The 25,111-nt window shown below is 41.7% G+C and overlaps 1 protein-coding gene across 2 annotated transcripts; it reads left to right on the plus strand.

The window, feature by feature from the left end:
* The first annotated feature begins 8,029 nt into the window (after positions 1–8,029).
* On the plus strand, positions 8,030–20,689 carry DMBX1 (diencephalon/mesencephalon homeobox 1). Of its 2 annotated transcripts, none has more exons than XM_054981528.1 (4): positions 8,030–8,183; positions 14,316–14,494; positions 17,897–18,251; positions 20,289–20,689. In XM_054981528.1, the coding sequence occupies exons 1-4, from the start codon at positions 8,030–8,032 to the stop codon at positions 20,687–20,689; spliced, it is 1,089 nt and encodes a 362-aa protein (XP_054837503.1). The 2 variants fall into 2 exon arrangements, with proteins under 2 accessions (XP_054837503.1, XP_054837502.1); XM_054981527.1 differs by having other exon boundaries at positions 8,030–8,181; positions 14,299–14,494.
* Positions 20,690–25,111: the final 4,422 nt, after the last annotated feature.

Here is a 25,111-nt window from a genome sequence, read left to right on the forward strand (position 1 = left end):
GAAGGAAAGTTAATTTCCTTGGGCATCCTTACACATTGGAAGTACTTCTGGTTGTCCGATCAATTGTGTACTCAGAAGCAACATTTTTCATGATTATTTATGAGAATATCCACCAGTTACATTCCCCTTTTCTACCAAATCAGTTACCAGCCAAACCAAGGATATTATATGTCAGTGGCCCACTGGGCAATTCCCTGTAAGTTAAATGGCCAGTGCATCCCTGCATGCAGCACTGTTTGTGGGAGTTCCCTGAACACCAAAGGTTGCATTTTGGAGGCACAATGGCCTAGAGCAAGAAAGGGGAATTACCAGGTATTTTGATGATCAGTCTACAGGTTCTGATGTCATCTTTTTTCGCTTTGATGATGACACAGGGACTTTGTATCAGATGTGCAGCAGTAGTCTTGTGCCTCCCAGATGCATGTCAGCCTGTTTCTGCTCATGACCACTGTGCAGGGGAAAAGCAGCTTCACTTTCTTTGCACTACCTTCCCATCTTCAAACTGTCCCATGGATCCTCCCTTTTGTGAAAATCTCATCACTTTCATGGCTACATGTAATTCACATGAATAAGAATTGGTTGAAACAAATGTTTTAACCAGAAACCTGTTAAGGAATTTATATGTCAATGAATAAGCTTCATGTTTGATTTTTCTCTAACTTCTTATAAAATTGGGGTACAAATTCTTTATTCTTCATTTATTTTATTTCACCCAATCAAGGCCACCAAGGCAGCTAACAGGAAAAAAATTATAAAAACAATTAGGTTGCCAGGTCCCCTTACCTTCCTGGAGCGAGGGGGGACCTGCCACTCACCTTGTCTTCACTCCTTGCACATGCGTGCTCCCATGCCTGCATGACTCAGTTCCGGGAAGTGCCATCATCATGCAGGTTTGGGAGCACATGTGCACTTCACAGGAGGCTGATTTGGGCCCCAAACAGGCCTGATTTGGCCCATTTGAGGCTGAAATCGGCCCACTGCAAAGTACAAGAGTGCTCTCAGGGTAGCGTGAGGATGTCATTCCTTGAAAGCGATGTCATTATGCTGCCCCATGAACATTCTCAGGAGGCCCATTCCTGCACCTTTCCTTCCCACCAACCAGGTGAGTGGTGGTGGGTGGCAGAGCGTGGGAGTGGGGGATTCCCCGCCCCCACCAGGGGACCTGGGATCTCTAATTGGAACCAAAACTTAAAATACCTATTAAAACACAAAACAGTAATTAAATTTAAGACAGGAAGGAGTGATTAATAAGGGAATACCAGATTAAATTTTTAAAAATGATCTTCATCTGCTAGAAAACATTGACAGAAGGGGACAGACATCCCCTGGAGAGAGAATGTTTTGGTACCACAGTCAATGATGCTGCTACAGCATCTGTATGTCCATCCTCCTATGGTCTTCCAGACACAATCATGCCACCCACTGACTCTCAGAAGTTAGGAGCATCAGGAGTAGGGCCTCCAAAGATAACTTTAGCAGTTGGGTAGGTTTGTATGGGAGTAGGAAGTCCTCAGATATGATAAGCCCAAGCCATACAGGGGTTTAAAGGTCAACACCAGTATCTTGAACTTGGCTTGGGAACAAAATGGTAGCCACTGTAGATGGACCAAGGCTGGAATGATATGGTCTCTGGCCCACTCCAGTCAACATCCAGGCTGCATCATTTGGTACCAACTGAAGTTCCTATGTGCTTTTCCAAGCCCATATAGAGCACACTGCAGTAATCTTATCTAGTCAGGATTAAGCTTCAGTTTATTAACCATCTTCTCAGGAGAGATGATCATCAAATCAGATTTGTGATCAATTCACCATCCTCTCACTGCTCAGATACATTGGACTTCTAATTAACAGTATGACCAAATTTACATTTTAGCTCATCTAGTGCCCTCCCCCAATGGGGATTTTTAAAAATGTTGTAGGCTTGCCCTTCTGGGATCATATGTTTTAGAAATTGCATAAAAAAGTGCCCCCATAACTTTCCTAAGGTTCTCCAGTGTCCAGAAAGTGTGGACACCAATTATTCCATCCCCTTTTTAGTTAAGACGTCTTTGAAAAAGTACACACAATCATAGAGATCCTCTAATGCTAATTAGGGAATTCTCCAATGTGATATATTTTTAATATCATGCTAAAAGTGAAAAGGAGGACCATTCTGAGTTCTAGGGTTCTACTACTAAAAAATTGTGAACTTTTACAGAATATAGTTACATTAAGATACCGAGAGAGATATATGATAGGCAATTTATTAAATTTGGAACATATAATAAATACTAAAATAAAATAAAACAGTTAAACTAACAAGCTAAGATATTAAACTTTATCAGGGTGAGCAAAATTCTGAAAACAAAATGTTTAAGATTTTTACTAATGATGATATGTTATTAAATATCTTATTCAGAAGCATTATAGTGGTGATGGAGCTGGGAATTTATTTTGAAGCTTATATATATATTATATATTGTATGTTACTCATAATCGCTGTGATTTATATAATCAGGCCATAGAAGTTATCCATTGTCTCTTTCTTAATAATATTCTTCATATTATGTTCTTCTGGTATGATTGGACAAACTTTATATATATATATATATATTTAATAGGTCAAGCTATTAAATCTAGAATCCACAATTAATATTAAAATAGATTAACAGCTAAGCTAAATAGTTAAACTAATACATTAATATAAGTATGATATGTATATTGTGTTTATATTTCCTATGCAGCTTAAATCGACTACTATTTACTATTTACTTTATATACTTTCCCCGTTGTAGTTTAATGTATTTTGTATAAGGTTCTACGCACTTTCTATTGTTAATGCTACTTCTATTTTTCTTTTTAAAATAAAATTTATATTAAAAAAATACCGGGAGAGAGAGATATTAAATTCTAAAAAGTATGGAGGCAGAGATAAAAGATAAGTTAGAGATAAGAATACCAGACAGGTAGGCATGTTGTCAGCAGAATAAAACATTCCTGTGGCAACATAAAAACTAACAAAAAGGTACTACTCTTTTATTGAGAAACATGAAACTTTTGTTTTATACAATGTTTTTGTTGAGAAATTAGAGCTCTTTTTTATGTTTTATACAATGTTCAACATCCAGAGCTTGTTCATGAGGACTTATCATTCACTATTTTCTTGTGAACTGTTTGTATACTGTCCTTTTCAAACAGCTGGGAAACAGTTGGGGAGCTGAAACAAATTGTTGCAGATTGTGTTGGGGTGACATGAAGGGAGGCACATTTTTCTGTCACAGATTGCAGAAGCCCTTTTGTATTTCCAAGCGGCTCCAGACTGCAGGTTTAAATCTCCACAGGTCAGGACCACTTGTATGATAATAATCCATTTATTTTTTGTTTTATGGCAGACTTGCATTTGTAGATATGTTATGTCAACAGATATTCATTATTCCCTGGAGAGAACTATATATTTTATTCAGCCTGTTGTCATGGGTATAACTAGAAATATATGGGAACGGTTGCTGGATATGTCAAGAAAGTCATTCAAGACACCTTTGCACACAGAAACAGGGCTAGCCTGACTCCGTAACTAGACAGGCCACAAAGGAAGTTTTAGAGGCCTAGAACAGAATATCCTTGAAGAAGGGCATAAAAAATAGTTACACAGTTGTATTGCCATATGTAGATTAGAAGAGATGTCTAACTCATTTCAATGTATACAATGTACCAAGGCCCAGGTGCAGGGAGTATCGGAGAATGGCAGGAATGTACAACTTCATAGAAGCTGGCAATATTATAGACATACTGGTGGAGGGCCAAAAGATATTCAGATATATGAGAAACTTGTAATCACTAATTCTACATAGACTTTGTTAATACAAAGAGTCTCAAGAATGAACTAACTATTGTTATGTATTTCAAGAAGATGTTTTAAATATGGAAATACTTGCTTGGTGTATGAAATCATAAGATAATAAGCTGGTCAAGAATTCGAGTCATTGAAGCAGCTATTAAGAGAAGGTTCTGAAGCCCTATAAATATGACCAGCTAATTTTATTGACAGCTTCTTCTTAGAAGGGGCTCCTTGCCTGTGACCTTTGTCACAGGTCCTTTTTGGGGGGCTCATGTAATTGATCTCCTTTAATGATCTATGTAGTTCTGGATGGTATGATTTTCTGTTGATTCAGTTGATATTAAGAATACTGAATAATTATTTTGTAATAATAAAATGGAAGCAGAGACTCCATGATTGTATTAGTGTACAATACCCAGTAATGAACCTAAGATGTTATCTGTAGTGTTCCTCTTGCCAGGATTTAAATGATTTGATATAGGAAAGCTAATGGTATCTAGGGCTTCTTGAGTGCACACCTATATCTGAATCAGGCCTGACCAGAGTCATCCAGAACACTGTACTTTCTGCCTCAGAGTGCACATGTGCCCAGCTGAAAAAATAAAAATAAAGGGCCAGATAGCAGAACGACCAGAACAGTGATTTACCACAAGATTAACTATTGCATGCAGATAGGTTATTTATGATCATTGAAAAGATATAAATTCTGATTCTGGGTCATTGAGGCCATTTGAGCATTTGGGAGTCTACCTCACCAGAGGCTGTGAAAAAAAAAGCTTTTGGGCTTTCACTTGGAATACATTAACATCTGTGGGTTTAAATGAAGATTTAGCTTTGAGAGCTGCAATGTGACATACTAGCACTGAGATGGGTAGCTGAGTTAGTCTATAGTAGTAGAACAAAATCCAAGTTCAGTGGCACCTTAAAGACCAACAAGCTTTCCAGCATATGTTTTGAGAGACAAAACTCACTTTGTTAGTATGTAATCTATATTTACCATTTTAGAGTACTCTGGTTTTCATCTTGATGGACTTCAAATAGTTAGATTTTAGTATATATTGTGGTAGTTTACGCCTTCTGTGATAATTATGATTCTAAGCAATAGAGTGGCCTCTTCTGGAATGACAGGTGAACGTAATTTTGGCGGAAAGAGTTTGACCTTTTGATTCTCAATGATTTTTTTAATTCTTTCATTTTCACAGAGAGACCTAGTACAGACCATATCTTGTTTGACTTAGCCCATTTTATAAACTTGAATGTTAAGTATCCTGAAATTCCGAAACTGAAAATACACGTGGACACACACACACACACACACACACACAGAGAGAGAGAGAGAGAGAGAGAGAGAGAGAGAGAGAGAGAGAGAGAGAGAGAGAGAGAGAGATATGGTTTTTTTTACTGTGTTTTCCAGAACAGTAAATATAAATATGTGATTCTAAGGCAATACAGAAAACACGCCCCCACCCCCCGACCCCCGCATCTGTAGTTTTTCATGTTCAGGTACTTTACCATTATAAGCAGCAACAGGCATCTTGTTTTTCTTTGATTCTTCTGCTTTCCCGAGGAATGGCATGTCTCCTTCCAACTGGATCCTTGCAAGGGATCAGGACTATTCCCAGGTAATTAACATTGGAGACAAGCCCCAGATTCGGTTTCGTTTTCCCGGCCATGTCGGACACTCTTTCTCTGCAGGTCCAGGAGGAAATGTCCGAGCAGCCTGACCGGGCGGTTGACCTGCAAGGGTTAACCCCCAGGACTCCCAGTGAGGGGGCCAGGGTCCGGAGCACGGCGGGAAGAACCCCCTGAAAGCAATGCAGGGGGTAAATTGCCCGTTTGCTCCAACGGAGGCCAGCAGACTTGCACAGCACATCGTGTGCCGCCGGGCCATGGAGAACGGCAATAAGCAGATTTAAGGTGAAAACCTGTAAGTAAGCGAATCCCTTCTGATTTCTAAGCGCATGCGAAGGATTGGTGGGAGTTGAAGCTAAAAAGGCTCGGATTTCTTCCCCTTCATGGAGTTTTGGAACTTAGCTGGCGCCCCCCCCAAGATGGCGACGAAAAAGCAGAGCCCTGCAATGAGTAAATCGGTGATGGCGATGTTACAGGGGAAGGGGGAAACCCTGGAAGAGATGGTCAGATGAGCGGTCTTTGAAGCTATGCAGCCCTTTGCAGCGAAGTTAAATGAAATGGGGCAAAAGGTTGATTCAGTGGAAAGCGAAGTGAAAACCATTAAAGAAACAGCGTCTGGAGCAGAGCAGTCTGCACGCGAAAACGTAGTACTCATGAAAGCAACAAGTAAAGAAGTAAAGCTCTTGGAAAATCAAATAATAGGATTACAAGTGGACCGTGCCCAAACGGTACTGCGTCTTCAGAATGTAAAAGAGGAGCAAAGTGAAAATTTAAAAGATTTGGTGTCGGAACTTTTGGCGTCATTCGCAAAGGCAACTAAAGAAGAGTTAAAAAGCGATATTCTGGAAGTCCGTCGGACATCTTCAAAATATGCAATGAAGCGTCAGCTGCCTCGCGAGATTATTATTGACTTTTCATCTAAGAAGTCTCGGGACACCATCTTATATAATTTGTATAATGTGGACTTGGACTATCTGGGCAATAAGGTTAAGATATTGAAGGATGTTCCATTTTTGGCTCGTAAAAGAAGATTTAAATATAAAACACTTGCGGCTTTCCTGAGGAAATGTGAAGTAAAATATAAATGGTTGTTTCCAGAAGGCATCTGGTTTAGATACAAGGATCAAACCTACAAGATAACATCAGAAGTACAGCTGAGGGACTTTTTGTTTAACCATCAGGAGTTTCAGCAAGAAGAAAGTCCAAAGTCTGAAGGGGAGAGTGGGGGGGAGGAGGGAACGAGCACAGCTATTGTAGCTGCGCAGAGAGAACTGAGACCGAGACGCAGGGGGGGGGGGAGAAGACCTGATCCTGAATGTAGTCTGTATTTTATAAGATCTACCAATCTGATAGCATATTAGAAAGTTAACTTTAAAGAAAAAATGCAGTATGAAGGGAATACAAGACATGTAGATGTAGTGTGTGTTTTCTGTTTATATGTTGCTCTTCCCTTTTCCCCAGTCCCCTTTTTTCCTTTATGTTTTTGTAGTTTTTTGTAGTTTTCTATGTTAGAAATTAAAATATATATATATATATATATATATATATATATATATATATATATATATATATATATATATATATAAAATTGGAGACAAGCCCCAGAAAAGAAATTTTTAAGGCCTGAAGCTGCTGCTCTCAGCCAGATAAGAGACCCCACCCATAAGGAACACCATAAATAGACATTAGTAATTAAGGTACCCCTACAGTGGATGTCCAGTATGTCAATGTGTGTCTCATAGCAACTGGATAATTGATACACAATCACACACGTGTGGTCTATTTCTTTTAAAAAAATGAACTATTTAAAAGCTTATAGTGATGGGGCAGAGGGGAGGTTTTCTGCAAAGGAAGCTTTCCCTAATTTGTGAAAGGAGACAATGGATCACAACAAGGAAAACTGACAAATGCAGAGTTTTCAGCAGAAAGGTAATTATTAAATTGTCAATCAATCACTGTAAGAGTATGTAAAGAAACCAAGATGTAAAAAAAAAATGCCAGCAGCCAGTGCTCTTCTGCCAAGCCAGTTTCACCGCCCCCCACCTCACCCCGCCATTGGAGCACCTACTGGCCTGGTTATAATCAAGCTAACAAAGCCCTTTGCTGCCGTGTGATCTGGTGACACTTGCCATTACAGACTTTTAAAAGATCATCTTCAAAATATGTCTCTCAGAAGGCCCCATACAAAATTAGAAACTGTGCATATGCATGTGCGTTTTGCCACTACCAAACTCTGATATATTCAGTATTTTGAGTGTGTCACTTACTAACAGAATTCTAAAACCTCATTTCCAAATAATACATTGTATTATTCCAGTTAAAGAAATGCAACTGAACTTGACAAGGAGGCTCCAGTATCAAATACAAAAGTAGCCTTCCCCACTCACTGGCACATGGAGGGAAAAGCAGGTTTTGCAGCAATTAAAGGGATACAGCAAGTGTGCATCCCTTGAATTCAAAGAAGGGAAGGATATACCTTTTTTACAGTCTCTGTGGAATAAATGTTATTTTTTTAAAAAAAGTTTCATTAGTACAATTTACAGCTCCATCTCCTCTTTGTGTTGCAGGTTTTATGTCATCATGCAGCACTATGGAGTAAATGGTTACTCTCTTCATGCCATGAATTCCCTTAGTGCCATGTATAACCTTCACCAACAAGCAGCACAGCAAGCTCAGCATGCCCCAGACTACAGACCTTCTGTGCATGCTCTCACACTGGCAGAGAGACTGGCTGGTAAGAACAACGAATGGATTTTGTGTTTGCATTTGGAGAATGATCAGAACTGTCGTCTGAATAATGCTCAAATGGAATTGTGAGCATAGCCATTCACAGTAACTTTTAAAACCCTGCAGCCTGGTGTATAAGAAGAGCCCTGCTGGGTCTGACCAGTGGCCCATCTAGTCCAGCATCCTGTTTCACACAGTGGCCAGCCACTTGCCCCGGAGGGCCAACAAACAGGACTTAGAGGCCAAGGCCCTCCTAGCACTGGGTTTCAGAGGTTCTTCCCTTTCACTCACTATGGCTAGAACAAATTAAATTTGCAAGCAGAGCAAAAGTTTGTCCAGTTGCACAAACTGGCACTTGCAAAATGAAAGTTCTGTCATCTACGTGAGTTTTAACATGAACTATTCAAACTAGTGATTAATAATGGGCATACCCAAACTGTAAACCAGCAGTTTGATATTTTGCCTTCCCAACATGATTCACAGTCCAGAGAAATGTACATGGATCTGCAAGACCCACTTCAATGGGTTCATTGCCCAAATAACAATAACGTAATAATGACCCACTCGAAAGTCAATACTAGGGGTGTGCAAGGAAAAAACTTTCGGCTTTCTTGTTTCGGGATTACCCGAAACAAGATTCTCTACCGTTAAAGCCGAAAGCCGAAACAAGAATCTCTTTCGGGATTCGGGATTCGGGATTCTTTCGGCATTCTTTCGGCATTCTTTCGGGTTTTTTGGGGGGAAAATGCCTCCGTCTTTCAGGACGCCTGGAGGAGGCATTTTCCCACCGAATAAGCCCAAAATTGGTGGGGACCTTCCTCTAACCCTTCTCTAACAACCACCCAAGTTTCAGACAGATTGGACTTTGGGGGGCCATGTTATGGCCCCCCAAAGCAGGTCCCCCCATCCTCCCATAAGAAAGCGAAGGAGCAGCATATTGTTAGCATGCTGCTGCTGATCTTTCTTCATTATTTCCTATGGGGAAAAAATGAAGAGGCAGGCTTCCTTTGCCAGGGGTGGCATTTTGCATGCAAAATGCCCCCCTACCCTCAGGGGCCCTTCTCCCACCCCTCCTCCCACCCCCCACCAAGGCTCAGCCTGCTCCCACTTGGGGGGGCCATTTCATGGCCTCCCCAAGTAGGTGCTCTAATCTCTACCACTGACAGCTGGGGGAGGCTTGTGTTGCCAGGGGTGGCATTTTGCATGCAAAATGCCCCCCAACCCTCTGGGGCCCTTCTCCCACCCCCCACCAAGGCTCAGCCTGCTCCCACTTGGGGGGGCATTTCATGGCCTCCCCAAGTAGATGCTCTGCTCTCATCTCTACCACTGACAGCTGGGGGAGGCTTGTGTTGCCAGGGGTGGCATTTTGCATGCAAAATGCCCCCCAGCCCTCTGGGGCCCTTCTCCCACCCTTCCTCCCACCCCCCACCAAGGCTCAGACTGCTCCCACTTGGGGGGCCATTTCATGGCCTCCCCAAGTAGGTCCTCTCAGCCCCTAAAGTCCACCCCTTACAGCCCCACACAAACCCAATTCCCCCCCCCAGCTGCCACACACAGACCCAAATCCCCACATTAGCCCCTCACAGACCCAAATCCACCCCCACCTGCCCTACACCCATAACCCCAGGAACAGGCTGGCAAAGGCCAGCCCTCTCCCTTTGTTCCCTATGCTGGGAACTTCTAAACTCTCTTTCCCTGGGCAATTCTGCACAGCCCAGGGGTGCCACAATGGTGGGCACACTTCTGAGTGCCAGCTGGTCCCTGTGAAAGAGCACCTGAACCACAGACACCCTCCCTCAAATTCCCCCACCACCTACAGAGATGGCTGGCCAGCCAGCCCCATTGTTCCCTATGATGGGAACCAACTGCACAACAAAGAATAAAACAAGAACAACACAAAATAAAGTTTTAAAAAAATTATATTCTCCCTTCCAAAGTACAAGTAGGCAAAGCATTATGACACATTACACCAGCAGTCCCCCACACAGAAAAATTAAAACAAAACTCACTTAACATCAGAGAATCACAAAGCATGATTCCTGTCAAAAACACTTTATTTCTTGAACAGCTTTAGGTTACACAGCAGGGGGGAACACCAAAGGGCATGGCAGCACTATCTTACACAAAAATAACACAACTCGCTTCACATTAAAGAATCACCCCAAAAAATTGCTGTCAAAAGCACTTTATTTCTGTAACTGCTTTAGGAAGGCACCACAGAGCAGGAAAGCAGTGTACTACACAAAAATAACACAACTCACTTCACATCAGAGAATCACACAAACACAATTGCTGTCAAAAACGGTGAAGTGGGTTGTATTATTTTTTGCAGTACATTGCTCTCATGCCCTGTTGTGCCCTCCTACTGTGTAACCTAAAGCTGTTCAAGAAATAAAGTGTTTTTGCCAGGAATTGTGTTTTTGTGATTCTCTGATGTTAAGTGAGTTGTGTTATTTTTGTGTAAGATAGTGCTGCCATGCCCTTTGGTGTTCCCCGCTGCTGTGTAACCTAAAGCTGTTCAAGAAATAAAGTGTTTTTAACAGGAATTGTGCTTTGTGATTCTCTGATGTGAAGTGAGTTGTGTTATTTTTGTGTAAGATAGTGCTGCCATGCCCTTTGGTGTTCCCCCCTGCTGTGTAACCTAAAGCTGTTCAAGAAATAAAGTGTTTTTGACAGGAATCATGCTTTGTGATTCTCTGATGTTAAGTGAGTTTTGTTTTAATTTTTCTGTGTGGGGGACTGCTGGTGTAATGTGTCATAATGCTTTGCCTACTTGTACTTTGGAAGGGAGAATATAATTTTTTTAAAACTTTATTTTGTGTTGTTCTTGTTTTATTCTTTGTTGTGCAGTTGGTTCCCATCATAGGGAACAATGGGGCTGGCTGGCCAGCCATCTCTGTAGGTGGTGGGGGAATTTGAGGGAGGGTGTCTGTGGTTCAGGTGCTCTTTCACAGGGACCAGCTGGCACTCAGAAGTGTGCCCACCATTGTGGCACCCCTGGGCTGTGCAGAATTGCCCAGGGAAAGAGAGTTTAGAAGTTCCCAGCATAGGGAACAAAGGGAGAGGGCTGGCCTTTGCCAGCCTGTTCCTGGGGTTATGGGTGTGGGGCAGGTGGGGGTGGATTTGGGTCTGTGAGGGGCTAATGTGGGGATTTGGGTCTGTGTGTGGCAGCTGGGGGGGAATTGGGTTTGTGTGGGGCTGTAAGGGGTGGACTTTAGGAGCTGAGAGGACCTACTTGGGGAGGCCATGAAATGGCCCCCCCAAGTGGGAGCAGTCTGAGCCTTGGTGGGGGGTGGGAGGAAGGGTGGGAGAAGGGCCCCAGAGGGCTGGGGGGCATTTTGCATGCAAAATGCCACCCCTGGCAACACAAGCCTCCCCCAGCTGTCAGTGGTAGAGATGAGAGCAGAGCACCTACTTGGGGAGGCCATGAAATGCCCCCCCAAGTGGGAGCAGGCTGAGCCTTGGTGGGGGGTGGGAGGAGGGGTGGGAGAAGGGCCCCAGAGGGTTGGGGGGCATTTTGCATGCAAAATGCCACCCCTGGCAACACAAGCCTCCCCCAGCTGTCAGTGGTAGAGATTAGAGCACCTACTTGGGGAGGCCATGAAATGGCCCCCCCAAGTGGGAGCAGGCTGAGCCTTGGTGGGGGGTGGGAGGAGGGGTGGGAGAAGGGCCCCTGAGGGCTGGGGGGCATTTTGCATGCAAAATGCCACCCCTGGCAAAGGAAGCCTGCCACTTCATTTTTCCCCCATAGGAAATAATGAAGAAAGATCAGCAGCAGCATGCTAACAATATGCTGCTCCTTCGCTTTCTTATGGGAGGATGGGGGGACCTGCTTTGGGGGGCCATAACATGGCCCCCCAAAGTCCAATCTGTCTGAAACTTGGGTGGTTGTTAGAGAAGGGTTAGAGGAAGGTCCCCACCAATTTTGGGCTTATTCGGTGGGAAAATGCCTCCTCCAGACGTCCTGGAAGACAGAGGCATTTTCCCATAGAAAAGCCGAAAGAAAGCCGAAAGAATCCCGAAACGTTTCGGCTTTTTTCTTTCGGCTACCCGAAACGTTTCGGCATTCCCCGAAACGTTTCGGCATTCCCCGAAAGAAGCCGAAACACTTTTGTTTCGGCATTCTTTCGGCATTCTGAATGCCGAAACGCACATCCCTAGTCAATACCATGAAGTTGAAATGACCTTTCCAATCTCAAAATATGCCCACATCTGCAAAATTTTATATGAAGGTACCAATAGTAGATTATATAAGCATGGTGAATGTTTACATTTGAACATGCAACTATGGAAAACCTCACATCTAATTCAAAAAGCCAGTTTGGTGTAGCGGTTAAGAGCGTAGGCCTCTAATCTGGAGAACTGAGTTTGATTCCTCACTCCTGCAATTGAAGCCAGCTGGGTGACCTTGGGTCAATCACAGCTTCCAGGAGCTCTCTCAGCCCCACCCACCTCACAGGGTGTTTGTTGTAGTGGGGATAATAATGACATACTTTGTAAACCACTCTGAGTAGGTGTTATGTTGTCCTGAAGGGCACTATATAAATGGAATGTTATTATTAAGCAGCTGACCCCAGTCTGTTACTGGTTTTAAAACTTCATTATTGCAAATCATTGACCACTTATCCAATACACACATAGAGCTGCCTTATACCAAGTCATAATATTGGCCCATCCAGATCAATACTGTCTATACTGACTGGCAGTGGCTCTCCAGGGTTTCAGGTAAAGAGGATTCCCCCCCCCCCAAGATCCTTCTAAGTTGAGATCTGAGAATTCCATATGTTAAAGATGTGCTCAGCTATGTATCATATATTATCACCTTATAATAGTTTAGATTTATGTATATGTTATTTGCTCTTTCCATTAAAATGCTTTAAGTGGTTCAGAGCATTAAAACAAATACCAGTCATTAAAAACAAGCTGCAATAAGGTGTACAATAATAAGAGCAGCAGATGTAACCTTTATTAGGATACCGGCAACATAAAACATTTAAATCCCTTAACATGACATTAAAATACAAAACATCAGAGGTTAAAAGGATTAATCAAAAATGCCATGAAGCAACAGAATGCTTGGGCAACTAAATGAATGTTTGCCTGATGTATAAAGCTTTTCTTTGGCACATCCACATCATGCTGTCCTCTAATCTTGTTTCCAGGTTTCCCCTATGCTCACTATTGTTTCCAGACCCTGCCCTACTAAGATATTTTTGAAAAGAATGATGTCCAACTACGTTATGTTGACCAGACAGAAGTCACTGAGTTTCAAGGGATTGGTGCCATTTTCCTGCTGTCAGGCCTCATGGCAACCACTTTCCTCATTGAGCCAATGGAGGGCTTTTAAAAGATTTTTTAAATTTTTGAATAATTGCTATAGCAATTACAGATTTGCGGGGGGGGGGGGGGGCTCAAAAGCCATCTAGTGATGCAGCATAGAAAATGGCAGCCAAAGGGGCTGATGGTTAAAAATATGCAGAAAACTCCTATGTGGAAACTCCATTAGCAACATGCTTCCGTTGCCTCTCTAAACACAGCAATGATAAAAGCAACATGGCGAATCCTTGCCTTGTGGAAGCAGCCATTGCAACTGTCCCTCAGGGGGGAAAAGCAGCAAAAATTTCAAAAAGAAAAGTTGGGCTACTCTCAGTTACCACCCCCCCCCCCAACATCCTATTTTATGTGTCTACTTTAAAGGGCTTTTGTGATAGTGAGCGGATGGTAGCAGAAACTGCAATGTAGCTTTTTTATGTGAAATTTTTAAAATCTTAAGGGTTAGTACTTCTAAACATAGAATTTAGAAGTAAATAATCATGTTCAGAAAATTCTGTAACTGCTGTTCATCCCTCTTCTCTCTATATGAGAAAACTGAGGCATTAAGAAGTCAAATGATTCTTCTAAGACACTAAGACGTCAAATAACTCAGTAAGTGAAATGTTGCATTCCAGGATCTCTCCTAAAAGTTAGACTTGTTGGAGATGCCTACATAGCACTTTTTCAAACGCCAGGGCTAGAAGTTTTCCCATTGCTGTTTTATTACTTTTGTAGCTGCCCAATTGCTTTATTTTGTATAAAACACACAAATTACACTAATTAAATTGGCCACTTCTCTTGTCTTCCAACGGCTGTACGTTTCAAGACATCATTTTGGAGGCCCGTTATGGCTCCCAGCATCGCAAACAAAGGAGAAGCCGCACAGCCTTCACAGCCCAGCAACTGGAAGCCCTGGAGAAAACTTTCCAGAAGACACACTATCCAGATGTGGTGATGAGGGAAAGGCTGGCAATGTGTACCAATCTACCAGAAGCCAGAGTACAGGTACTCATAAATCAAGAGTTTTCAAATTCTCTTAGGCTGAAGAAAGATATCATCTTCATCATGGAAATGATCTGAAAACATATTCATTGCCATGAAAAGAATGACACTGAATGCAGAAAATGTCTATTCAAATCATTTCCATCATACTTAACACTCTTGCCTTTGTCTCTGCTCTTAGTCCACATGTTAGTTGAGCGTATTGCAAATGGCAAAGGCTTTTCCCTGGATAGCCCAAGTACATTTTTCCCCACTGTACTTTTATAATGTGCACATCTTTTTTATTTCAGAATCTCATAAAATGATAAAATGTGTCTAAAGAATGTTGGTACAACTACTAATAACATTATGATGGAGTTTTGCAGTCTTGCTGTGTGCATAGTACCATACCTTATTCCTAACTCCAGCAGTGTAGTTTCGCCACATTTACATTTTTGTATGAGATTGCCAATGGAATTATATGATGGTTGTACACTTATTTCTACTAGAGCTCATATGATACTTAAATGAAAGTAGGTTTGGTTTAGAGATGGGCATGAACCAAAATACGAATCGAAATTTGTGATGAACCAGGCCGGTTCATGGTTCGCAAACCAGCGGTTCGTCAGGTCCCATTTCTGATGAACTACCACAAATTTTAGGCTGGTTTGTTTGGTTCGTTTTTTAGTTCGTCACTGCAGACAGCCTGGTGCCAATCAGTCAGTTTCCTAGGCAACAGGGGATAGACTTCCTGCAGACCTTCTGCTGACCCAGAAGTGACCTTCTGCTGGCCTGGAAGGGACCTTCTGCTGACATGGAAGTGACGATTTTCTGACCTGGGTGTGATGTTTTAACAATCTAACCGAACCAGTTCACGAACCAGGGACAGGTTCGTGAAAGTTCGTGGTTCGTGAAATTTGACGAATCCCAAACCACATGGTTCATTTTTTTTCTGGTTTATGCCCATCTCTAGTTTGGATTACATATATCTTGAAGGTTGTCATAACAATCTGATTGCTCTTAGGCCACTCCTATCCATATTATTGCATTGCTCTTAATGAATGGCTCCAAAGTATGTTTATTGAAGAGTGCAGCCTTAAACCCTCATATCAAAGCAGAGGTGAGATACCAACACCTTCCATTTGCTTTGACATGGTTGTGCCTTGTCCAGAGTTGTTGCAAGATGCTTCTCAGGGACAGATTAGATAAGATGCATGAAGATCAGAGAACGGATCTCCAGAATGCTTTTATTTGTAAATGTTAGCCAGGAGGGACACTTGTAGACACCTGGATACCTATGGGACAGAGAGCAGTTTTAGAATTTTTTTATCAAGATGTGCAGGGATAAGAGCTAAACCTCTTCACCACAGACATCACAGTACTGAATCCAAACCCTCTCCACAACCAGGACTGTTGTCAATACAAACTTAAAGTGATTATTATTTGTCATTCATAGCCCGCCTTTCTCACTGAGACTCAAGGCGGATTACACAGTGTGAGATTAATACAATCAATATCCAAGGACATTTCCATAAACAATGACATAGGGTAAATAAATACAAGTTTACAAAGCCATAGCATTAGAAAGAATCCAATACAGAGTTGAAGAAATACTGAAACAGAACATAAACAATTCTAGGACTGACATTAGTCAGCATATAACTACCCAGTAGGATCATACTTGAAGCACTGGTAGCGCATAGGAGCACATACTTAAAGCAACAGACAGGACCTAAGGAAAAAATGGTGGTGAAGTCTATGATTCCTAACTTGTTAGTAAAGCATTGGAGTCCCCCTCCATACAATACAGCCTCCCTATATGAATAAAAAGCCCTTTTGAATCATTCAGTTTTGTATCGTTTGCAGAAAGCCAGGTGAGTGGGGGCTTTCCTGACCTCCTCAGGCAGGCTGTTTGCACAGGGTAGGGACCACCACTGAGTATGCACATGTACAGGCAGCTGTTGATTTCACCATGTGCAGGGTGGCACCTGCAAGAGACCCTGCCGTGGAGGGACACAGTGAGAGAGGCAGTCCCATAGGAATGCTGGACCAAGGCTGTGAAGAGTAGAGATGTACACGAACCACATTATGAACTTCAAAAACCCATGAAATTGGCAATCGCGATCCGGCAGTTCGTGATTGTCCACGGCCATCGAACCAGCGTTTGGGAGAGACCTGGTTCGGAGCATTCGGCCACAGTTTGGGAAGGCAGACAGTCAGGTGCCAGCAATCAATTCCCCTGGCAATGGAGCCAGGGGAATGCCTGAACTCTGTCTGCGCTCCTTCTGTCGCTCTGGAAACCCGAATGGAAGCCCAGCTTACCTTGATCGGCAGGTCTTCCTTCCAACCACGGAGCTACAAAGCGGTTACAAGTTGGGAGGAGATACCCAGGGGAGAGGGGGGGAGGGGGTGTTCTGTAGCCATGGGAACTCCAATCTCATCCCTGCAAACCCTGATAGGCAGCTCTGACGGCCAAACACAGACCTCCTGTGTTGTTCAATGGGACCTGTGCTTATAAATAGCCATGGGCTCCCAGGCTGGGTTTCACTTTCAGCGAGCAGTGGAGTGGGACAGAGCTCTTGCTTGCCACTTGCTAGCCTTTGGGGAGAGAGACTGAGAGTATAATTGAGCTTGGATTTTTGTGGGAGTTTCCTGGGGGCCTTGGATTGGAGAGGGTATAACTCCAAGATCCTTTTTGCAATCTTGTCCAAACTTGGGTGATGGCTGTAGGAGAGCCTGCAAAAGACTCCCTGGGAATACAGACTGTCTAAGTGCCATGGGGGCCTTTCTGCGCCCAACAAACCACGAACCACGAACCAGTTCGGCAACGGAAAATGTTCGTTGCGGTTCGCGAATTCAGGATCGTCGTCGGCACCGAACCACGAACTGCTGGTTCATTAAATTTTTTTGGTTCATGCTTATGTTTAGTGAAGAGCTTTGCATGTGATAACTAATACCTTGAACTGAACATGGTAACTGATAGGTAGCCAGCCAACTGAGTGGCTGCAGGATGGGAGTGATCTTCATGCTCTTGCTCCCTCCTGGTAACAGCCGAGCCACAGTGTTATGCACCAATTGGAGTCTCCTAGTAATTTAGACAGGATACCTATGTATATTGCATTACAATAGTCAAGTCTTGATGTTACCATATCATGGATCCAGGTGGTCAGGTCAGCTATGTCCAGGCTAGAGGTTTTTTGCGACTGCCTTAACTTGCTTTTCTGGTAGTAGCACTGGATTCAGTATAACCCCCTCGGCTCAGTCTTAACCAAGTGTGCAAGGGTCAGACAAACTCCATTGAAAATGTGGAGTACAATGCAAGATCTCTGCCTTCCCAATAATTTTCTGACATCACATTTCTTCTGGGCCTGTTGACTATCAGAATTTGAACTGATGCCTGATATCTTCTTTCTCTACTGAATGAAGGTTTGGTTCAAAAACAGAAGAGCTAAATTCCGGAAGAAGCAGCGCAGCCTACAAAAGGAGCAGCTACAGAAGCAGAAAGACTCTGAAGTCAACCACAGTGAGGGCAAAGCAGATGCTCTCATATTAGAAACACAGACTCCAACTCCTGAAGCAGACAAATCTCTGAACCTGGCAAGTGAGATGAATACAGAGCTCAACCTGACTCTGTCAGAGCAATCAGCAAGCGAATCAGCAGCTGAGGACCAGACAGACCGAGAGGAAGAGTTCAAGATCTCATTGGGGGAGAATAAAGCAGACAAGAGCCCTGGAGCTGAAAACAAGATTCTGAACAGCAAGAGAGCAAGCCCCAAAGCAGGTGAGGAACAAAACCCACTTGCTTTTCTATGAGGTTTCTGGGTTAGCTCACAAGAGTTCTTATGCTCAGATGTATAAAACAGCCTGAGGCTGGGTTCATTTTGGGACCCATCAGCCTCCATTATAGGAAATCAGTTTGAGAAATGAGGAGAATAATTCCTGTAGCTGTATGTGTCAGTAGTAGGGATGCCAAGATCTCTGCTGTCCATGAATTTGCAAGACAAACTTAAGCAAAGGTAGCAATTCTGATGAACCAGTTCTGGGCTTCTTTGTTGATGTGGCAAACTTCTTCCAAACTGGTTGGTAGCTGTATAGTAGCCTTATTATTGCATATTATTATTGCTTATTAGTCATACTAGTTATTTGATTGTTGGGTCTTATTAACAGACTTGGTGCCTAGTGAACTTGGACGTTTTGGATCTGGGAGGGAGGGCCTGAGAGCAGCATGGGTATGAAAATAAGGGTACACACTGAGCCAGAAGGGGGGGAAATGTTTTTGTTAGTTCTAGTGGCACTGGCAAGGCAGCAACAGGGTGGGGTGGGAGTTCTGTTTGTGTGCCACTTTCAGTTTTTTGTCATTGAATGGATGAAAGGGCCATGACGTTCATGGTCACAGGGGAGTTATATTGCAAAACCATTCTCAGTTGGTCATTATTAGCAATGGTTACTTCAGGGCCGTTCCTTTATTTCCCATTCACTCAAATACAGTTGGTGGTACACTCAAATACAATCTGGCAGTCTTTCTTGCATTTCATAACATTTCTTCAGCTATCTGTGTGGGTCAAAGAGAGGACAATAAATACCCATGCTCCTGCCAGCATGTGTGCAAAAAATCAGAATGAATAATTCTGAAAACCAGTTAGCCAAACTACAGTACTTGGGAAGGAAAGGCAGGGGGAGTGTATTCTTGCTCTACGTGAGCAGGGTAACCAAAAACACACATCATAATGTTTTGTTTTATTTTTTATATATTTTATTTTTTCAAAACAGATAAGAAGGTATAGATAGGAAAGGGGGAAGGGGAATTTAAAGGTACGCATTACAAGAACTATCAAAATGCAATAACCCTATAACATTTAAAATATGGTTTTCAGGTATATAACACAACCATGGAGAGAGGAGTATTTCCTCTCTGCATCCTGAAAAACCTCATTATTAGATCAACTATAAAACATTTAGTATTATATATTAAAATACTTTTATTGCAACATATCTATACTTTATTATTGCTAATTCAATCATAATGTTTTATTTTTTATTAAAATACTGTCACCATAGCATACCAAAGGCATTTGTGTGTGATATGGAGTGTGAGTAATAGGGGTGGGGGTAGCGAAAGATGCAGACTTTTTATATGTGGAAAATACAACTCCCATGGTCCTTTGTAAAACCACACGTGCATTAAAGAAAGTATATGCACAAAAGCAGATTGTGCATGCTGTTTTGCTAGATGTGCAGCTACCCAGAACTCCTACAAATGGGCAGTAAATACTTGATACAATCATCAATAAATTGGTGGCATATTCCTACCTGGCAATTGCAATGCAGTTTGACCCACAGGAGTTCAGGTATCCTTAGTCAGGAGGAGTGTCCCATCAGTGCATCACTGGAAGGCTCCCTGTGCCAGAAGAAACCTATGCCCATTAGCTGAATGTTCCTTTGGGATCCAGCCATCATTTAGCATGTTTTGCATGTCAAATTAAAATGTGCCTTTGAATCTATCTCTTATTATTTCAGTGTAGGTTTTGCTGATAAATTTAAGCACAAAGCAATTTAAGCCTCTCATAAGAAAATGTCCTTGGGGCCGCTTTGGAAATCACAACATATGATTGGAATGTAATAGCAAGGGATTGATTTGCCTTTTTCCTCTCATACACGTCAAATGTTTTCTGTCCCTTGGTATGTTGCAATATCCAAAATGGCCTTGAATTTGGGGAAGTTGGGTATGCATTTTTTGCAGTGCTAATGAACTCATTCTGCCTAGTGCTGGGTGTTCTTCCCATGACAAATCATTTCTATTAATTTTTTTCCCATGCAGATTCCCCTGTCAATGTCACAGCCACACCACCTTCCAGTAGCAATATGTCTCAAACCCACTCCTATTCCTCCTCACCACTCAGCCTCTTCCGCCTACAAGAGCAATTCCGTCAACACATGGCAGCCACAAACAACTTGGTCCATTACTCCTCCTTTGAAATGGGGACCCCTTCCGCCATGCCTTATTTGGGCATGAATGTCAACATGACACCCCTAAGCTCCCTGCACTGCCAGTCTTACTACCAGTCACTCTCCCATGCTCAGCAAGTGTGGTCCTCTCCTATCCTGCAGGCTTCCTCCTCTCTTCCAAGCCTGAACAGTAAAACAACCAGCATTGAGAACCTACGGCTGCGAGCAAAGCAACATGCTGCCTCTCTGGGACTGGACACTTTACCAAATTGAGCACCAGGCCGGAAAAAATGAAATGGATGACCACAACCAAATGCACCATGTCTTTGCCTTGTGACACAGCCCTCCATTTCGTCCCACATTAAGGTGCTTACATTTATGGGGAAACATTGACTTCTTTCTGTCTCTTTCTGTAGCTCTGGTTTCTGATAAGGTATTGTTTCTGCCTGTTTCCCGCCGAACTATTTAAAATCCCCTGCAGAAAAGAGAGTGATTTTAAATGTGAAATTCTCTTCAGAACTGTGAGTCAACTATGTAATATTCAAAAATATTATTTAGATGATGCTATGAGAAATGTGTTGATTGCTTTGTTTCTCTGCAGTGGAAGAGAAGAGAGAAGTTCCTGGTTACTGTATAATGTATAGTTTGTATAATGTTGGAAGCATTTCTTCAGTTGTGTGTTAATGTCAGTGTTGCCCTATGCAGAATTGTAAAGCACTTCACCTTCCTTTTTACTTTTACCTTTATAATTATCTAGTAGATAGAAAAAGAGTCAACACTATAATCATAAAAAGCCCAACTCTTTGTCAAGCTGGTTTTATGTGATCAACATTCCACATGTGGTATGACAGAAAAAGATCCTACCCTCTTCCCATACTATATTTTCTCCAAATTATCTGTGGCTGCCAAACGTTATATCAGGAGATGATTAGAATTTAGTTCCTGTTTAAGAACCTTTAGTTAGATAATATTTACCTTCTGGAACATTTCTTCTAATGAAATGTGTGAAAGAAAATGAAATTACTAGAATTTCTTTTTAAAGAGAAATTCCAAAGATTCTAATCCAATTTAACTTCTTTTTATTCTCTCTTTACACACGTTTTTATTTGTGATTTTTTCATAAAGCACTGAGGACTAGTTTAGATAATGAACTATAATTAAAAGATTGTGTATTCATGCACTGTTACACCAACTTTTAGAATTCTTTGATGAGCAGAGTAATAGATTTAAAACAGAATCAGGAAAAAAAATCTCTCTCATGACAAATTATGCTTGGTTTCAGATAAAAATCCTGGACTTTCCACTCATTTTACTTAAAACATACAGTATACGAAGAACTGAGAAACATAGGAATTAACCAGAACCACAAGGCATTTCTAGCATTTGTGAAGCATAAAATCCTCCAAACTTGAGTCTCTCTACACAAGACATCTTACGCAAGTAGGATCAAGTGAAAGATCTTACACCGGTTCTCCCCTTGTGGATACACATGCACCACTAGGGAGACAGAGTACACTTGAATATAAGACCAGACAGAAATAAGTCACATGAGCATCCCTCTGTAAGATGTCTTGTGTAGAGACTCTCAGATCGCGTTTTATATATAGCAAGTGACTCAAGGAACCATTTGTGTACTTCAGAGCTTAGTACCATGAAATGCTGAGCCAAAACCTAAATATTCTAATAAAAGCTGAGACCCAGAGTGAACTGGAGTTTTCATCCTAAAAACACAAAGGTCAGGCTTTGTTATACAAATGCCATCAGGGAAAATATGGAATGTATGTACCAGACCAATGATTTAATGTCCTGGTGCCGAAGCATATGTTGACTTGATTTGGAGACTCCCCCCCATGATACTGTATAACATGACATCAGTTATAGAAGACCTAACCAGAAAAGGCAACAACAGCCACAACTTCCTGTTCCTCATCTGGTGCTACGGTGCCAGTTCAGAGTACTAGAAGACAACAGGAACACACAGATCTAATCTGTTATAAATCTAGATCACAGAAATCAGTGGGCCCTATGACTGGGAGATGTTGGGTATGGTCTCACAACTGCTTGCCAGCAGAAAGAACCAGATGGACGAAAGCTCCTGTGTGGTCTTCTTAAACAGTATTAAAAAGACCTAATTTAAAATGATTTTTTTTTAAAAAAAAGTTAAAGCCAAACAGACCTTTTAAAAACCTGAAATAAAACTTCAACCTCCACTTGAGGCCAAAGGACACATTTCAAAATTAATAACTGAATATTTTTAAAAATACCATTCATAATAACTGCTTATAACAGAGCTTCAAAGGAAAGGGTGGAGGGGGAAATGTCAGCTAAATTGTATTATAACCTTTTCAAAATGTATGTTGACACCACTAAGTGATGATGGCGATACCTGACTATCATAAGCCAACAACAAGCATCACAGAACTAATTCGGCTACCCTTAAATTATTTCACAAACTAAACAGAAAGATAAGTGAAAGCAAGTCTGCAGCTGCACCAAGCTTTGGTTTGTTTATTAGCATATAATCATCCAGAATGATATTAATGGGGTTCTGAAGACTCAAATGACAGCTTCCCAGGCACTTTCTAGTTGTAGCAGTATACTTAGCTTTCTGAATGGAATAAAAAGCTTGTGGAAGATTCATATTTTACTAGGCCCTTAAGAATAGTCTTAATATAAGCCACATATGACAGTTCTGTGACTGGAGCTCCAAATTTATCCTAGTAAGCAGCCACAGAGGGGACATGGAACTAGGAAAGATGAAGGTAAACTCTCACCCCAACACTTTTTCCTCCACTAGAAATGGGGGAAATACAGACATAAAAGAGACATCTGTTTCATATCCTTTCCAGGGTTAAAAACAGACAAGAGTAGCTTTTTGACAGGAGAAATACTGTGGGGAGGAATAATTAACCTTTCCCAGCTTTCCCTAATGCCATGGTTTTGATCCATACTGCCTCCCTCCCACAGCAGCCTTTAAAGTCCAAAATACACATCTAAGGGCGAAGCTACAAGTGACAAATGACACTTGAACGGCAAGTGTATTTCTCCCTGTTCACTTGCACTCCACTCAATCCACTTGCTGTTCAAGTGTCATTCGTCATGTGTAGCTTGGCCCTAAGTTTCCAGTCATGGAACTCCAGCCTTATATGTAGTTTAACCCAGTAGTGATAATCTATTTACCACTACATGATGTTCTCTGTTTTAAAAGACTACCTCTTATTTCAGGACATTGAAGCTCCACAAAGCTTCCTGTGGGAGTCCATCATTTTTGATAAAGCTCCTCTTTAAAAAACTGAACTGCTGGCTCAGAAAGAAAGTTTCTTAATCCCTTGAGCATAAACATAATGATGATCAGCAATAATCAGAGTGGTTAGACACTGCATCTCAGTTGGGTACAGAGAGGTCAACATTGCCTGAGAATCAAATGAATTTGAACAGACTCAAGAGTATTCCCCAGGTACACAGGGGGGAAAAAGATTGTAAAACTACTATCTAAATATGCCCCAGAAGAATGTAATACTGGGAGCTACTGAGAATCAATTAAAGGGGGAAAGGACGGTTTATAAACTTTTAGAGGGATAGATTTCAAAATTGTTTTTTCCCTCTCATGATCTTTTGCAAGTCCTTGCATTGTTTATATTGGAACAATATTTTTAAAATTACAGCAGGTCACCTGTAGCTCTAGGATTCTGATTAAAAGCTCACATTTTTAGTTCCTTGTTCTATAGCAAACATACGAAGGACACTCTTCCAGTCTTCCAGGTACAGTTCTTTTGTCTTACTGAAGCTAATGCATGGCTCAACTACTCTCCATCATATCTGATAGTCTATTCAAATAAAATGAGCAAAAAGTCCAAAAGTTTTCATTAAGTAAAAAAATAAAAAGAGGGGAGAGCCTGAAAGAAAGAAAACATGAATGACCCAGTGTAAACAAGAGTATTTTTATCAAACTTGATGTAAAATATTTATCTCAGATTTGTTTGTGAGAGGGAGAATCGACCAGTCATTTGGGCAATTTTTTTTCTTTTAAAGTTCGTTACTGAGTAGAGTAACAAATTCCTCCTTAACATAAAAAAATCAATCAGGTAAACAAATGTTTAACTTTAACAGACACGTCATTTATGTGAGGTCGTTTTCTAGAAATGGATGGCAACACTGTTGCCATGAATAGATTCCTTATGCTGCTGCTAGAATGGGATCATAGACAAGACTGAGCCAATCGTAAAATTAAACTGAGGAGCAATGAGCATCATATCCAAAACAAAGCTCTCAAATGCAGATTTTCCATCACCTACTATAAAACAGAAAGTCTAACCTTTCTTATTTGGATGTAAATTTCATTATATTCAGTGGGACTAAAATTTAATATGCACAAACAAGAAATGAAGAGATTCATCTTTTTCTGGATACTATTTCAGACTTTATAACAGCTCCCATAATTGAACTCTCTTCAGTTCCAAATAAAACAAAACTTTACTTGTGCATAAAAAAGCTGGATGTCGGGGAGAAGACTCAGAGCCAAGCTACAAGTGACGAATTACACTTGCCTGGCAAGTAAACAGAATCATGTCACGTGTATTCCTCTCTGTTCACTTGCCATTCACTTGCTCTCCACTTGATCAAGTGAACAGGGAGGAATACACATGAGTCTGTTCACTTGCCAGGCAAGTGTAATTTGTCACTTGCAGCTTGGCT

Source organism: Eublepharis macularius, chromosome 5, assembly GCF_028583425.1.
Source record: "Eublepharis macularius isolate TG4126 chromosome 5, MPM_Emac_v1.0, whole genome shotgun sequence".
NCBI lineage: Eukaryota > Metazoa > Chordata > Lepidosauria > Squamata > Eublepharidae > Eublepharis > Eublepharis macularius.